This window comes from Mesocricetus auratus, unplaced genomic scaffold (genome assembly GCF_017639785.1).
Source record: "Mesocricetus auratus isolate SY011 unplaced genomic scaffold, BCM_Maur_2.0 Super-Scaffold_4256, whole genome shotgun sequence".
NCBI lineage: Eukaryota > Metazoa > Chordata > Mammalia > Rodentia > Cricetidae > Mesocricetus > Mesocricetus auratus.
The window spans coordinates 54,717,587-54,734,620 of NW_024429182.1; the positions used below are offsets into that span (position 1 = coordinate 54,717,587).

Here is a 17,034-nt window from a genome sequence, read left to right on the forward strand (position 1 = left end):
GACTTTCTGGCCAGCTTGGGGAAAAGCATATGAGTGTGGTCCAAGTGGACTCTCATCCAGGTCATCCAGCAGCTGTCAGGCCCAGGAGATTCATGGGAAACATGGAAGAAAAGGATCCACCCTTCTCTTGGGGCCCCTGAGCTGGTAGAATGGAATCTGAGAAGTGGAAATCCATTATTCCAGCAGAGAGAGAACTTTGAGAGTCAAGCCCGCAGGGGAGCCAAGCCCTGGGAAGGAAGCAATTCCTGAGGGCTTGTTCTGGTCACCTGAGCCTGAAGCCATGTTTCAAGTCTTCAGTAGCTGAGCAGTAGCTTCCTCTTCCCTCTATGGGACAGTGACAGTGTCCCTTCCTGCTTCTAGCAGCTTGGCCTCATAGGTGTCTGCCTTGGTCATTCATCATCACTGGGTGTTCCTCTCCTCTGTTCCTGCACACAGCTTCCGTAAGGAAAACAGCCACTTTCAGTTAGAGGTTACCCTGATCCACTAGGACCCTGCCTTAGCCCGTTACACCTGCCAAGACATTAGAATAAGAACTTTTGGGGAAGATGGTCTCGAATCGCCCTGACTGGCCTTGAACTTGCTAGGTGGTTGAAGAGAAAGGCATCTGGGGTGGAAAGACTGGGTTTACTTCCCATTAAGTCTGGGACCATTCCTGAGGGGACCAAAGATGTAGTGATTCTTAGAAAAGGGACTTGGGGATTGAAGAGATGGCCCCGTGGTTAAGAGGACTTCCTGCTTTTGTAGAGGTCCTTGGTTCCCAGTGCTCACACTGCGTGGTTTATGACACCTAGAACTCCAGCTCCAGGGGATCCACTGCCCTCTTCTGGCCTCTGAGAGCACTGCATACACATAGTACACACAGACACACATGCACACAAATTAAAAAAAAAGGTTTTTAAAAGGTGCGAGACTGGGTAAGCAGGGTATGGTGCCACACATCTGTACTCCTGGTTGGCTTGGAAAGCTGAGGCAGGAGGATTACTGGACCAACAGTTTGAAAGTCAGCCTGGGTAACATAGAAAGGCACTTTTAAAAAAGGGATAGAGGGAGAGAGGGAGAGAGGAAAAAAGGAAGGAATGGAGGGAGTTAGGGATAGAAAGACAGAGGGAGGGAAGGAGGGAGGGAGGGAGGGAGGGAGGGAGGGAAGGAGGGAGGGAGGCAGGAAGGGAGGGAGGAGCTGTGGCTCAGCTGGTAGAGTGTTTACCCAGCATACATGAATCTCTGGTTCCATGCGCAGCATTACACACAACTAGGCTTGGTAGTACAAGTCTGTAATCCTAGCACTTGGGAGATGAAGGCAGATGGATTAGGTTATCCTTGGATGTAGTGAGTTCAAGGCCTGCCTGGTCTACATGAGCCCCTGTCTCAAAAGGAAAAAAAGGAAGGAATAGAGAAAAGAGGAGGTTGGCTGCCAATTCTGGGGAGCCTCTAGGTCACTTAGTTGAGGATTTTTTTTCTCATGCACACAATTCTGACACACTCCTATGCTTGTAGAGTGTATCTGAGACCATACTGGTGTCCCTGTGTTGGGCATGGTCCAAGTCCCTGGCAGACAGTCTCTGGGTCTTCTCTGAGACTGTGCAGAGTGGGAGGGAGGGACAACCATGCCAAGCTCATTCCTTTTGCCTGACATCATCTCCCTTTGGCCTAGAGCTCTCTGCCACGGGAGCCCTGGGCCGGGTGAGCTGGAGACTCACGCTAGGCCGCCTTCAGAGTCTTGGGAACACATCTGAGCACCAGGGATTAGAGCTGGGGTGCAGACAAATGCAGTACCCACACCCTGTACCCTCAAACACTTAACAGTGAGGCCTGCAGCTCTTCTCTCCTTTATGGGAGCCTTTCCTCCAGGACCACTGTCAGGCTGCAGCTGGCAGGGAATTAGGGTGACCACAGGGTGGGCTGGGAGGGGAACTAGTCCCTGCAGAGAGTCCCCCCAGAGGGCAGGAACTCTTCAGAGTAGATGAGGCAAAGGGAGGAGAGTCCCTGTGGGTAGGAGAAGCCTGTGGGTGGTCACACACATGCCTGCTGGGAGCAGTCCTCTAATCTCTTTTTCCAAGGGCAGGCTCTGCAGTGGCCTATGAGCAGGATGCAGCTCACAGTAAGTGCTCAGGAAGCCTTGTTAAAGGAACAGCAGACTGAGGCAGTTGCAAAGTCAAGTTGTCTGTCTCTCTCTCTGTCTGTCTCTGTCTCTCTGTCTGTCTCTGTCTCTGTCTCTCTGTCTCTCTCTCTGTCTCTCTCTGGCTGTCTCTCTGTCTCTCCCTGTCTCTGTCTCTCTGTCTCTCCCTGTCTCTGTCTCTCTGTCTCTCTCTGTCTCTGTCTCTCTGTCTCTCTCTGTCTCTCCCTGTCTCTCTGTCTGTCTCTGTCTCTCTGTCTCTCCCTGTCTCTGTCTCTCTGTCTGTCTCTGTCTCTCTGTCTCTCTCTGTCTCTGTCTCTCTGTCTCTGTCTGTCTGTCTCTGTCTGTCTGTCTGTCTCTCTCTCTGTCTGTCTCTCTCTCCCCCATTTCTGTGGTACTGGCATCAAACACAGAGCCTCACACATGTTAGGCAAGTTCTCTACCACTGAGTCATCCTCTTAGTCCAATAAATGCTCTAATTTAGCAAACTACAGAAGTGTATTGTGAGGGAATTTTTCCTTTCCTTCCCCTAGACTAGCCTTTGGGGGAGGGTGGATATTCCTTCAGCTTTGGCTTAGAAGATTCCTTGGGGTTTCACTCAGATATACGATGCATTAGGATTTGAGATGCCAGTCTGTGGCCCCAGGCACCCAGGACTGCTGGGAGCAGCAGCTCCAGCCTACAGGACCCTCCCCTCCCTCTGAATCTGTCCCTGGATGACCCGTGGTCTTGCTGACCAGCTGGAATGAAGTGGGGGCTCTTGTGCTCTCACATCTTGTGTGACCCTAAGCTTTTCAGTTGAGGAGACATGCTGAGGGAGAGAGTGAAGTCACACAGGTGAAGTCAGCTCCAGCTGTGGTGGCCAGCTAGGGCAAGGGATGAGATTAAGGTAAGCTAGGTCGTGGACAGCAACAGATGCTGCAGAAGAATCCAGAACACAGGAAACTGTGATGTGGTTTTAATCATTTTAGGCCATGCATGCTGATAATGTTCTCATAGGTCAACAGTTTCCATTATTTTCTGACAAAAAATTTGAACTATAATTCAAACTTAAAGTCATGGTTGACTCAAATTTTGTTTGTATTATTATTATCATTGTTGTTGTTGTTTTGGTTTTCGAAACAGGGTTTTTCGGTGTAGCCTTGACTGTCCCAGAATTCACTCTGTAGACCAAGTTGGCTTAGAACTCAAAGATCTACCTGCCTTTGCCTCCTAAGTGCTGGGATTAAAGGTGTGCATCACCACTACCTGGCTTGTTTTGTATTCTATTATCATTATAATTATTATTTTGTCTGTTTGCTTTTCGAGACAGGGTTTCTCTGTGTAACAGCTCTGGCTGTCCTGCAACTCCTTTTGTAGTCCAGGATGGCCTTGAATTCACAGTGATCTGCCTGCCCCTGCCTCCCAAGTGCTAGGATTAAAGGTGTGTGTCACCACAGCCCAACTACTATTATTTTTTCAATTGATTTTTATTTGTGTGTGTGTGTGTGTGTGTGTATTTGCAGGTGTATTATGTGTGTCATGTGTAAGCAGGGCCCTCACAGGCCAAAAGAGGGCATCGGATTCCTCGGACCTAGCGTAATGGCTGACTGTGAGCTGTCATGGGTGCTTGGAAGTGAACACGGGCAGTCGTGTACTTAACCTCTGAGCTATCTCTCCAGCCCTGTTTCTCTCTCTCTCCCCTTGTTGTGCATGAGTGTGGGTACCTACTGAAGTCACAGAAGGGCCTTGGATCCCCTGGAGCTGGAGTTACAAGCAGTTGTGGCTTTGTGTGAGAGTGATGTAATGTTAGTGTAGGTGTGTGAATGTGTGTCTGTGAATATGGAGGTAGACGTTGGTGTCTTGTTCCCACTGGGCTCTACCTTTAGTTTTTGAGGTGGGATCTATTGAGCCTGAGCCACATGTGGGGCTAGCCACCTGTCAAGGATTGATGTCTCCACCCTGCGCCTCTGGAGTCACAGGAAAGTGCCACCACTGTGCCCAGCTTTTTACATGTGCTTGCAAGAACTCTACAGAGCCATCTTCTAGCCCCAAACATTCTAATATAGGCTAACAGGAGAGTGAGGAGAAAGAAAGGCACTCGGGAGAATGGGAAAGCCACCGGACACGTAGGTGTGGTCTTCAAAGGGCATATGGAACAGTAGAGTAAGTATACAAGTGTATACTCAAGGCAAAGCTGCTGTGACATCCTAGCATTAGTGAGTGACACACGTTCCTTTGCTGGCTTCACGATACATCTCAGTAGTTGCTAAGGGCCCCTTCCTCACCTTGTGTGTGTGTGTGTGTGTGTCTGTCTGTCTGTCTGTCTGTCTCCCCTTCCCTGGAGATAAGGGAGATTATAAGGTTGCTCTGGGGATACTTTGGATGGGTTAAACCTGATAAGGTGACTTGGGATCCTGTAGGGCTGCACAGGGGCTTAGGACACATCCCTTCATGTCAACGGGGTTTCTGAGAGATTCCTAGAAACTGCAGGGTCACAGCTGGGAGGGGAAGGCCTGGGAAGTTAGTTTGGGGATCTCCATTTCTTTACTGGCAAGGGTCTTTAACCAGGTTCCTATGTGAGGAGCTCTATTCTTGTCTTGTGTCCCCAAGATTTTCCCCATCTTTCCATCACTCTTCACGTTGACCCTAAAAGGGGGATCATTTACTGAGAACCTGGTTCTCCTGTCCCTAACCTCAGGCCTGGACCACACCCAGCCACTCCAGGGAGCCTCCAGCACTCAGCCTCATCTTTTGCCCTCTGCTCAGCTTAATCTGGTGCCCTTGTAGAATCTGTTCTTATTCTGGGGACTTCGGAGAGGTCTGGGGCTGTGATGAAAGGTCCCATCTGTCTTCCAGCATGTTGTGGCCAGACCCCTATACCTCTGGCCTCTCCCTTACAGTGTGATGGGAACCATTAAGGCCACTCTTGGACCTGGATCAAGAGCAAGTGCAGGCAAACCTGTAATCCCAGCTGCTCTGGAGGCTGAGGCAGGAAGATTATATATGGGGCCCTTCCTGGTACCCTGCTAAATTTATCTAATCCCACTCAAACTCTGCTAGTCTAGCTGCTGTCACTCAAACTAGCAGTTCAGAGTAGGAAATTACTAACAGCCACTCCTGCCTAATGACCTGCATACAGAGATAAGGAGGTTGGTGTCTAATAGAATTTAAAACACAGAAATAAATCCAACCATGCTTTTTGCTATTGTTGAGAAAAGTCAAACCTAGGCCATAGAGGAACAGATAGGCCTCGGATCACAGCCAGGCAATGATGGCACACACCTTTAATCCCAGCACTTGGCAGGCAGAGGCAGGAGGATCTCTGTGAGTTCAAGTCCAGCCTGGTCTACAGAGTGAGCTCCAGGAGAGCCAGGGCTACACAGAGAAACCCTGTCTTGAAAAACCAAAAGAACAAAAACAAGATGCAGCTAGTGGAAGGAAGGGACCTGTAATGGAGTTTTAAAGCTTGGTGGCTTTGTGCTGAAGTCTGGCTTTGCAAAGTCATGAAACAAACCTGCCTTGAGTTTGCTATTCTGGGCCTCCACATTTCTCACAGCTCAAGGTCTGTCTCAACAACTGATGGAGACCTCATCTCAAAATAAAAAGGGAAAAGGAGCTGCAATCCCAGCACTCAGGAGGCCGAGACAGGAGGACCACAGATTTAAGGCCAGCCTGGGCTACATAGTGAGTTCAAGGTCTAGCTTGGGCTACATGGGAAGACTCTGTCTCAAAAAATGAAAAGTAAAAGGAAGGCTGAGCTTTCCTAGTGACTCATAACCACCTGTAACTCCAGTTCCAGGGGGTCTGATGCCGTCTCCTGACCACCACAGGCCCTGGGCACACCCATGGTACACTGACATACATGTAGGGAAAAGCATCACAATAAAATTAAAATAATCTTTTTGGGGGAAGATGAAGTCATCTTTTGTGGGTGCACGTTGAAACAGGGTCTCTCTACAGATCCCTAGCTGTCCTGGAACTCACTCTGTAGATCAGGTTGGCCTCGAACTCAGGGATCCACCTGCCTCTGCCTCTGCTTGGATTATGCCACCAAATAACCGTTTTAAAAAGAAGACCGAGGCTGCACTCACTATTGAAATCCTGCCTGGTGTGTGCATTGCCATTGGTATGACCCCAAGGGGGACCTTTTTCTCAATTTGGGGGGAAAATAAAAAAACTCAAACCAAATGAAATCCAAGTGAGATAGCAGAGAAGGTTTCTGGGTCAATAACTGGGCTGAGTGGCTCCTGAGGCATCCTTCAGGTGGAGGGCAGGTAACTGGGGACTGTTTACTGAAAAGTGTTGAAGGCAATGTCCAGGATTCAAAGGCTGCAGTCAGGTCAAAAGCACAAAGGCTTTTTTTTTTGTGAGCTTTGTTTTTCTTTTCTGTTGCCTTTTATTGTTAACTACACATAAGAATCATACAGGTTTATGGGGTCCAAGGTGCCATTTCAATACATATATGCTCAGCGGGTGGCCAGCATTTCTGTCACCTCAAAGGCTTTTGCTAAAAACCTTCCAGATCTTCTGGGAACTGTTCCCCTTTTGACTCAGGCTCCCTGCTGGGCCTGCCTCCTGAAGAGCTCTGTCTGTTCAGCAACCTCTTCCCATCTTGTCCCTCCATCCTTCCTCCTAGCCTCTGGCTGCCATGTTTCTGTCCTCTCCTGCTACAAGGTCAACTGGTGCAGACATCTTGGGGGGAAAAAGCCTATGGGCCTGTCAGGGGCCAAGGGGTACAAGAGAACACCATAGGCCAAGTCAGAGCCTGAGGGTGGGCCAGGGGGTCAAGTGGGGGATGAGGACAGTGAGACTGGGGTCAGAGAGGGTGGCACAGCTGGTTGGTTTGTGGAGCTCTGTTCCCTGAGTATCAGTCCCAACCATGACCACCGTGTCAGTGCAGCTGTGAGCTCTCTCAGAGACCTTCAGGATGAAGCCTGTGGTGGTCCCCTCAAGAAAGGAGGGCGGAAGGATCTGAGACTCCTCCCTCTTCCTCCTGCAATATAACCCGCTCCAGCTGCTCTTGGTTTGGGGAGTTGCTAGTATGAAGAGGGTTAGACGGTTAGTAACCGGGCCCTCCATTTACACAACCTCTGGAAATTATCATTTATGCTAGGGTGGGACTTTTAGGGTCACTTACATCTTTGTAAGTAACCTCTGATCCACACTTCTGTGGGTCAGTAACTCACTGGATCATCAGACTGGGATTGGATAAGACTGTTCCTTGGTCAGTCATCAATGCCCTATCTGGGATGTGTAGATGTGTGTTCATGCCACCCCAGGAAAAGTCACACAATACGCTACAGGCACACTCAGTAACAAGTGCATCACAGCCAGCACTTTGAGCATCACATAATGTCACCAGTATGTACCCAAGTCCAAGATGTCCTGTTGTTTAGCTTTAACTGTCAACCTGACAACCTAGAATCACTTAGGGAGAAAGCCTCAGTGAGGAATTACCCAGGTCAGGTTAGTTTGTGGGCATGTTTATGAGGGATTGTCTTGATTGTTTATTGACTCAAGAAGACCCAGTCCACTGTGGGCAACACCATTCCCTAGGCACAGAGTTCTGAATAGAATGAGAGGAAAAAACTAGCTGAGAGCAAGCAAGCAGGGATGGATTCGTGCATTTGCTTGATTTCCTTCTCATCCTTCCTTCCTTCCTTCCTTCCTTCCTTCCTTCCTTCCTTCCTTGACTTTGGATATGATGTCACTAGCTTCTTTAATTCCCACCTTGATTTCCCTGAAATGATGGGCTGTGACCTGCAATTGTTAAGTGTTACGTTTTGTCAGAGAATTTCTCACAGCAGCGGAAATGAAAGTAGGATAGATGCCTTCTCAAAGAGATAAGGTGGCTAGAAATAGCCTTTTCCATCCACATGAGAGTCCCCACCTGGAGATACCATTTCCCAGCCAACCTTGCGTGGGACAGGGCCCAAAGCTAGGATCTGTGTCTAAACACATTAAATGAAAAGAAACGTTGCCTCATGTCCCTGTTTAGACTAGGAACACAAGGTGATAGTGGTGAGCCCTTTGGTATAGAGGAAATTGACCCCAATATGGTGCACTACAAGGCCTTTGGGGTCACCCACTGAAGGCTAGCAGGGTGGGAAGGCCTGGCAGGGCTAGCAAGGAGGCCTTAGGTGGGCTGCCTTCAGACCTCATCATTGGTGCACATGGATGGTGTTTCCCTGCCATCCGGCTCAGGCTCGTCCTGAAGTGCCCGCCCAAGCACAGCATCCAGGGACTCCTGCAGCCGGTGGCTCTTCTGGCTGCCCACCAGGAAGTAGATGACTGGGTTGGCGCTGCTGCCCAAACTGGAAGAGAAGCGTGACAAGCAGATATACAGGAGGAGCACCTCCTGTGGCAGTCCCACCCAGTAGAGTAAGAACCAGTAGATGCCTAGGGGCAGAGAACAGGTTAGGAACACGAAGACGGAAGCCAGGATGACTACAAACAGCCGCCGGGGCCGCCGTCTCCGCAGCAGGGTGTTCTTCCGTACCCGGATGACGAGTATGGTGCTAGACAGGATCATGATGGGCATGAAGATCCCCAGGATAAGACTGGTGAAGACCATGTCCACCCAGAAGCACTGACTCTCGTTGGGATGCCAAAACTGGACGCAGAAGAAAGAAGCCAGGAAGTTCATCAGCAGGGCCAGTGCCCAAAGCACACCGCACACCACCGCGGACAGGTGCTTGGGCTGGTGGCACTTATACCAGATGGGGAAGAGCACAGAAAGGCAGCGCTGGGTGCTGATAGCCGTCAGCAGGCTCAGGCCGGCCGTGTAGGCAAAGTACTTGATTCTCTTCATCCCCTCGTAGATTCTGGCAGAGGTGCTGGCTATGAACAGGGGCCTTGTTTCCAGGCTGAGCATGGACGCCATGCACAGCAGGAAGAGGAGGTCGGCCACCGCCAGGTTGAGCACATAAACGCAGAAGGGGGACCTCTGCACACGGAAGCTCATCAGCCAAATCACCAAGCTGTTGCCTGCCATCCCCAAAACACAGGTGACCATGGCAAGAAATGTCACCGAAAAGTAGACCCAGCTCACAGAGTCCATGGTGGGGCTCACTGATGGTCAGACCTGGGGCTGGGCTGCTGTTCAGAGCGTAGTTCATTCCGAAGGAAGGAAAAGGAATCTGTGTTAAATTCTGTGTCACTGGACCATTGGACCCGCGTTAATGCTGAAAATTTTCTTTAGGCATCCCCAGGTTCCCACTGTGGCTGAATCTGTCACAGGACCAGACAGACACTGACCTGATAAATATACTCCTCCTCAGGTTCCACTCTGTCCCAGCCTGAATTTCTTTTTCTTTTGTTGAGACAGGGTCTTGCATAGCCCAAGTTGGCCTCAAACTCCCTATATAACTGAGGATGTGCTTGAATTCCTGATCCTCAGCTTCCCAAGTGCTGGGGTTAAAGCTGTATGTCATCATACCCAGTATAGTATCATTTTTTAAAAAGTTATTTTCATTTTATGTATATGGGTGTTTTGCCTGCATGTATGTATGTGTACCACATGCATGCAGTGCCCTTGGAGGCCAGAAGAGGGCATCGGATCCCCTGGAACTGGAGTTATAGCTGTGAGCCATCATGTGGGTGCTGAGGACCAAACCCAGGCCCTCTGCAAGAGCAGCCAGTGCTCTTAACCATGAACCGTCTCTCCAGCCACCTCTCCCACCTCCTTTTCCTCATCCTCTTCCTTCTCCTAGTTTGGTGTGGCTTTTTTTGTTTTGCTTTTGTTTTTTTTTTTGAGGGGGGTTGGTTTTTTGTTTGTTTGTTTGTTTGTTTGTTTTTGAGACAGGGCATTATGTTGCCCAAGCTGGGCTAGGAGTCCAGCTCCTCTTGCGCCTGCCTCCTGATTGCTGGGGAAGGCAGCCATGTGTCTCTGCACCTCACAGCGACCTGATTTTGTCCCAGGCACCTTTGTCTCCACTCCCGGGTAAAATTGTCATTTTCTTCGCTCCTGCTGCTGCTTTTGTCTGTTGTTATTGTAGTTATAAAACAGATCGGAGGTGTGACTGCCCCTCTGCCTCCAGAGCAACTTGTACCCTGTAAGATCGGCTTTCTTTGAAGGCTTGGCAGAAGGCAAAACCATCTGGCCATTTCTGTGTGTGGGACTGGATGTTCAGAGCTCCAAAACGGAGCTCCAAATCCAACTGTCAGTGTTTCATGTCTGCCCAGGTGCTCATCTCTGCTTGAGTGTCACTGCCTAGAGTGTGTAATTTGTTAGTATAAAAACATTCTTGCCGTCTGGGTTCCCATTTGTTAGTTTAAATTTGCTGTAGTACTTACTGTCTTATATAAGATTTATTGTTCATTTTACTTTTGTATTTGAGTGTGTGAGACATGTCTGTGGGTGCTCACAGAGACCAGAAAGAGGCATCGGATCCTCTCAAACTGGGGTTACAGGTGGTTGTGAGCCACCTGACATGGGCGTGGGATCTCTCAGGTCCTATGCAAGAGCAAACATTGTCTTAACCACAGAGCCATCGCTCCAGCCCCTTCTACTGCTTTATTTTTGAGATTGGACCTCATTATGTAGCCTTGACTGGCTTGGAATTTACTATGTAAATCAGGCTGGCCTCAAACTCACAGGAATCGGCCTGCCTCTGCCTCCTGAGTGCTGGGCTCAGAGGCGTGTGCCACCAACCCAGTGCCTCATAATTGTTAAAACCAGATTTTCTGACACTTTTCTTTATTTGCTTGTTTTCTTTCTTACTTTGGCAGACATTTGTTTTTCAAGAGCTCTTTATAAAATATGTTCTTTTACATTCAGCTGTTTTCTTCGGGGGGGCAGGGTTCTCTCCTTCCACAATGTGGGTGGTCAGGGGCAGGAGGTGGGGGACTCCCCTGCCCAAGGTCATGGTACCAAGGAAAGAAAGGTGCTTTGGAGAGAGAGGAGCCTATGTCTGGACCTGGGCCAACACAGAAAGTTTTTGTTTTATTTTGAGACACGGTCACATGTAGTCCAGGCTGGCCTCAAACTCCCTGTGTAGCTGAAGATGACCTTAAGTTTCCTGTTTTTATTACAGTGTGTGTGTGTGTGTGTGTGTGTGTGTGTGTGTGTGTGTGTGTGTGTACGCAAGTGCTCACACCACATACCTTAGCAAGTATGTGGGGGTCAGAGGGCAATGTGTTGAGATCTGTTCTTTCCTTTGACCATGTAAACCCTGGGGTTGAACTCAAGCTGCCAAGCTTTGCAGCAAGTGCCTTAGTCCTGGAGCCACCCCGCTAGTCCAGCCTCACACTCTCTGTCTGAAGCCGCTTGGTCTGTGGTCACTGTTACAGCAACCACAGGGAGCACATGCTGCAAAAGCAGATCGCCACGTTTGTCACAGCCACACATCTGCGTTGCTGGTGGTTAACCCTGAACTTAGGAGACGGGAGAATGTGCCCTCACTATTGGACCCAGCAACAGGCACAGTGGGAACTTGAGAGTAGATGGGGCCACCCTCAGTGGTCTTCCCTTCCTAGGTCATGCCAGGGCCTGTGCCTGTCATGTGGGGGACACTCAGAATTTGGTTGCTGGAAGCCTGTTGGACTCTTGTGGAACCATGGATCCCTCATCCTTTTGGGGGGCTCTAGGCTAGCTTTGGGGTTCCTTTAAGAACTTTGAACCTGAGGCTTGCTCTCCATTCCCCAGCAGAGCTGAGAAACATCCTGACCCAGGAAAGGGCTGCTCTCCTCCTAGCACAGGGTGAGCACACCTCCAAGAAGACACTCGTGACCAGGGGAAACAGATACTGCTTGTGCTGTGAAAGTGTCACGCATGTCCCTGGGATATGTGCCTTCTGACCTGGGAATGGTCCCTACAGCCCTGTCGCCCGGCTCTGGCAGGCTGATAGCACTGAACTTGCCTTCAAATACGAGTGCCATGTCGTTCATGTGTCTCCATCACCCAGCTGTTGAGCTTCAAATAAATATTTCTGATGTTTTTCCTGGCCTCCTTTCTAGTTGTTATTGTTACACACACACACACACACACACACACACACACACACACACACTTACATACACCTGCACACATTCACACACACACTGTATGCACCACACCCTCACACACATAATCTGCTGAGTCTGTTCAGTGTTGCTTGCATGTAAGTGATTTGGGCTCTGACCATTTGGTATCAGATAACCCATCAGTGGGCTCCTCCCTTGGGCAGACTGCTCTTCCCTCTTTCAGCATCCCTTAGATGCCTGTAGTTCTTTGTCTAGACGTGGGGCCCCGTGAGACTTTCCTTTCCTATGCTAACCTGTCAGCTGATGTTGGCCTTGTTTAGGTCTTCTTTAGGCAGCTATACTGCTGAGGGATGGGTGAAGCTTCCCTGAAAATATTTCTGATTTAAAATTTTCCTGGGCCATAATAAACAAACAAACAAACAAACAAACAGATAAACGCTGAAAGCATTTTCTTGGGCTGGAGCATAACGAATTGGCAGAGCAATTGCCAGCATTCAGGAAGCACTGGGTCCATACTGGGTATGGTGGTACATGCCTGTCATTCCAAAACTTGCAAGCCTGAGGCAGGGGGATCACTAGTTTGAGACTAGCATGGGCTTCCTACACAGTTCCAAGCCATGGGCTGGAGAGATGGCTCGATTGTTAAAGGCTAGGCTCACAACAAAAACCGGAGTTCCAGGCTTGGGTAACAAAGCCCAGGTCCCAAAGAATAAAACAAAATAAAATAAAATACCAAAGAAAAGAGACACGAGGAAAGGAAGTAAAAAGTGAAGAGAAAGAGAAGAGGCTGGACATGTTGCTCGGTGGGTAATATGCTTGCCTGGCATGCTTGAAGCCCTTGGTTCCATGCCAGACTTACAAAAGCTGGGTGTGGTGGTTCCCAGTTGTCATCTTAGCACTTAGAAGGTGGAATCAGGAGGATCAGAAGTTCAAGGTCATCCTCTGCTACATTGGGAGTTTGAGTCCAGCATGGGCTATATAAGATCTTGTCTTAAAACAAGCAATATTTTCTTTGTTTGCAGCCTTATGGTCAAAAAATGAGACTGACTATAGAGTTCATTTTGACATTGTGATTCTCTCTCTCTCTCTCTCTCTCTCTCTCTCTCTGTGTGTGTGTGTGTGTGTGTGTGTGTGTGTGTGTGTGTATAGGGGGGAGCAGGGGCTTGGGGGGACTGAGAGCATGCTAAGCTAGTTCTGTCTTCAACTATTCTTTGTCAACTGAGTGTCAGAATGCAGGACTGTCTGTCAGCCTTAGCATCCCATTGTATATTAATCATGTGAATCTTTGTTCCCAGTGTCCTATTGTCCACTTCTTATTGCACTTGAGACTTCTCTAGAATGTAGACAGATAGCCTTAGTTTAGAAGGTGCTGTAGATGACCTTATGCAGAGGTCAGAGCACAGTGTGTTGAAATCTGTTTCCTCTCCTTCTACCATATGAATTCAGGTTGTCAGGCTGAATTTCATGGACTTCCAGGTCTTACTCTTCCTTAACCTGGTGCCTTGCTCCTCCCGCCCTTGACCTTGGACTGGGCTGCGGTTATCTCTGCTCTCTCTTTACATGCTCATGAGTCAGTTCAAAGCCCAACTGGAGAGGCTGAGACACCCGCCTAGGTCCCTGAGCTGCCACTGCAAAGCCAGGATCCCACTGAATCCTAGTAGGCCTTGAATTGCTGTACCCTTCCACCTCTACCCAGACTGTAAAACGAAACAAGCCTTCAGATGGATCGCTGAGTTCCAGCCTAGCCTGATCTACAGAGCCCAGGACAGCCAGGGCTGTTACACAGAGAAATCCTGTCTTGAAAAACAAACAAATAAGAAGGAGACGGAGAAAAAAGCCTCTCACCTGCTCCTGGATGTGTCAATCTGTCCTTCTGCAAAGGGTGCTGATTCCTCTCGGTCCTGAAGGCGTCTACTGCTGCCCTGGGCCTGGGGTTTCAGCTGCTTCCACAGTCCTGGCTCAGTGTCTTTTCACTAAACCAGGATGCTCCCATCTGTCTCCACTGCTCTCAGCGTTATAAAAACACTGATTTGGGGGAACCCCTGTTCAAGAATCTTGGCTCTCTTTGAGAAGTGTGAGAAGGAGCCCCAGATATAAATGCAAGAAGAATGCCTGCCCACCCTCTGGAGACCTGGGTCCACGGGAGCTTAGCTGAAGGCTAATGGGCCTCCCAGGCATGGCCCTCCCCTGCTCCACCCAGGTCCCTCTTGAGGCTGGGGGTTTTGAAGATTATGGCGGGGGCCACCCCTTCCAGCACCATCCTGGCAGCCCCTCCCTTCCCAACTCCTCAGAGCATTAGTGGTCCATCATGGGTCTCAGAGTTGGGTGGGGCCTCAAAGAGAATCGGGGCTCTGTGGGCTGGGAAAGGCCATTAGGGCACCCGTGTGGAGGGATGCTCAGTTAATGTGCTCACCCAGCTCAGCTTGCTGAAGATGGGGAGATAGAAACATTCATTGAGGAGTCTGTCATCTTATTCTGGCACTTGGGAGTTGAGTGCCTGCAGGGTTAAGGCAGCATTACTGAGTCCAGAGTCTTCACCATAGGTTGGGTATCCCTCTATCCCTCCCTAACCTTCCGAATGCCAGCGAGAAGTGAAGATCACACACAGGCGCTTGGCCCTGGGCGGTGACCCTTCCTCACATTGGCCATTTCCACTTTTCTCCTGGGCCCCAGAAGGCAAGATGGAGGAGGCTGAAGGAACTGGGGTCCAGGAGTTCCCGGGACACCTGTACCTAGCCACACCTGAACTTTTTAGTAGTATAAGCCTATGCATATATGTCTGGTTTTGCGTGTGCATGACTGTGTATGTATGTATGTTTACACATAAGTGTGCATGTATGTAGGACTGATTAGACAGCTCAGTGGTTAATAGTGCTTGCTGACCAGGTGAGGTGGCACACACCTTTTATCCCAACATTCATGAGGCAGAGGCAGTTGGACTCTGAGTTTAAGGCCAACCTGGTCTTCAGAGAGTCTTGAAAAACAAAACAAAGCAAAAAGACTGTTTGCTGACCTCATGGAAGATCTGAGTTCAGAGCCCAGAACCCACATCAATTGTCTCATAATGAGAGCAACTCTGGATCCAGAGGGTCTGATGCCTTTTCTGGCCTCTGAGGGGAGCTGCACACACACACACACACACACACACACACACACACACACACACACACACACACACACGAAATAATTTTTTAAATGTATTAATTTTTACTTTATACGCATCGGTGCTTTGCCACAGGTGTCAGGTCCCCTGGAACTGGAATTACAGACAGTTGTGAGCTGCCATGTGGGTGCTGGGAATTGAACCCAGGACCTCTGAAAGAGCAGTCAGTGCTCTTTAACCACTGAGCCACCTCTCCAGCCCCCACACTCTCAATCTTTAAGATGAGATGTAGCACAAACTGAAAGCCACCCTTCTCTACCTTCCAGTAGCAGCATTACAGGCACAGACCCTGGTGCCTGGCTTATATGTGGGAGTTCATGGGTGCTGGGGAACAGAGCTCAGGTCTCCACACTTAAGTAGCAGTAACATTACTGGCTGAGCCATCCCCCCAGCCCTGGGCTTCATATTTTATGCAAGAATTTATTTGTTTGTTTGTTTGTTTTTATGATTTTTAGCTATGTGTATGTATGTCTATCTGTATGTGGGTGTGTGCACATGAGTGCAGGTGGCCACAGAGACCAGAGGTATCAGATTCCCCAGGAGCTGGCTGTGACCCAGCTGATGTGGTATTGGGAGTTGAACTCAGTCCCTTGGAAGAGCAGTCATGCTCCTAACCACTGAGCTATCCCTCCCGCTCCCTCCCGTGCCAGAATTCTTCAATTAAACCCCTTTTTTCATATCAGCACATTTTTGCTTCAGAATCTTTAACCAAAGGCTTGGAGAAAAGGTTCGGTGGTTAAGAGCACTTGCTGCTCCTGTAGGAAACCTGAGTTTGATTCCCAGCACCCATGCCCGGAAGCTTACAACCACTTGTAACTCTAGCTCTGGAGGGACTGGTGGTTTATAGGACACCTGCACTCACACCCATAGCCCCATAGTCTCTCTCCCATATACACATAAGAAATATAAAAGAAACCTTTTTAAAAAACCAACAACAACAACAACTTCAGCCAGTTCAATGCCCCCTTCCCAGGGCTCCTCTGCCAGGAGGAGTTGTTTCTAGAGTGAATGGGGAAGGGAAAAAAAGATGAGGGGCCTGGAGAATGTTACTTGAAGTTCCTGGTTCAGCAGCCTTGAAGTCAGGGTCCCTACTGAAATTTTCTGGATAGGGGTAACTGAATCTCTTTACAGAAGTCCAGTTTACTACCAGGATGGATTAATGATGTTTCTCTTCTGAGACAGAAAGGCCTGCTGACAATCGCATAAGACACATGTGTGGGCACCCTGGGTGGGGCAGGTCAGGCACTGAGTGGCTGTTCAGTGGTTCAGGGATATGTAGGTGGATTTGATAGTATGTTCATTAAAGTTACAGTTTAATTAATTACAAAGGCTTTAAAGAAATCATACCCAAGTAGGTGAGTCTCCCCTTGAATTGCCAGGAAACTTGGAGCTGGCAGCTGACTCATCCCAGCAGAGTTTTCCATGAGTTTTGGTTTTGTAAACTGCTCCTGGCTGTGTCTGACTTCTCCAACTTCTGCTTACAACAGAATGTTTTTGCACTTAGTGGTTGAATGCCAGAAGTTTGCCAGAGCATTTTCCTAGCTTTGTGTCTCTATCACTAGCCTGCTTGAAGGCCCCTTCCCCAGTCCTACATCCTCCTTCTTGCTAGAAGAGCCCATCTCAAAAATAGGTGGCTGGCTGGCAAGATGGCTCAGTGCTTAGAGATGCCTGCTGCCACGCCTGATGATCCCTGGAACCTCCATGATAGAGAGAGAGAACTGACTCCCTCAAACTGTCTTTGACCTACACATGCGTGCATTCACCCACCCTCAGAATGAACAAGTAAATGCAAAAAAAATTAAGAATAAGGTGG

The 17,034-nt window shown here is 49.1% G+C and overlaps 1 protein-coding gene across 1 annotated transcript; it reads right to left on the reverse strand.

Annotated features, from left to right (window-relative positions):
* Window positions 1–7,302: 7,302 nt before the first annotated feature.
* Mrgprd (MAS related GPR family member D) lies at window positions 7,303–9,213 on the reverse strand. The gene is given in 2 exon segments (XM_005139307.4): window positions 7,303–9,164; window positions 9,166–9,213. Coding segments are annotated over 2 exon segments (966 nt in total). The 3' UTR covers window positions 7,303–8,246.
* Window positions 9,214–17,034: the final 7,821 nt, after the last annotated feature.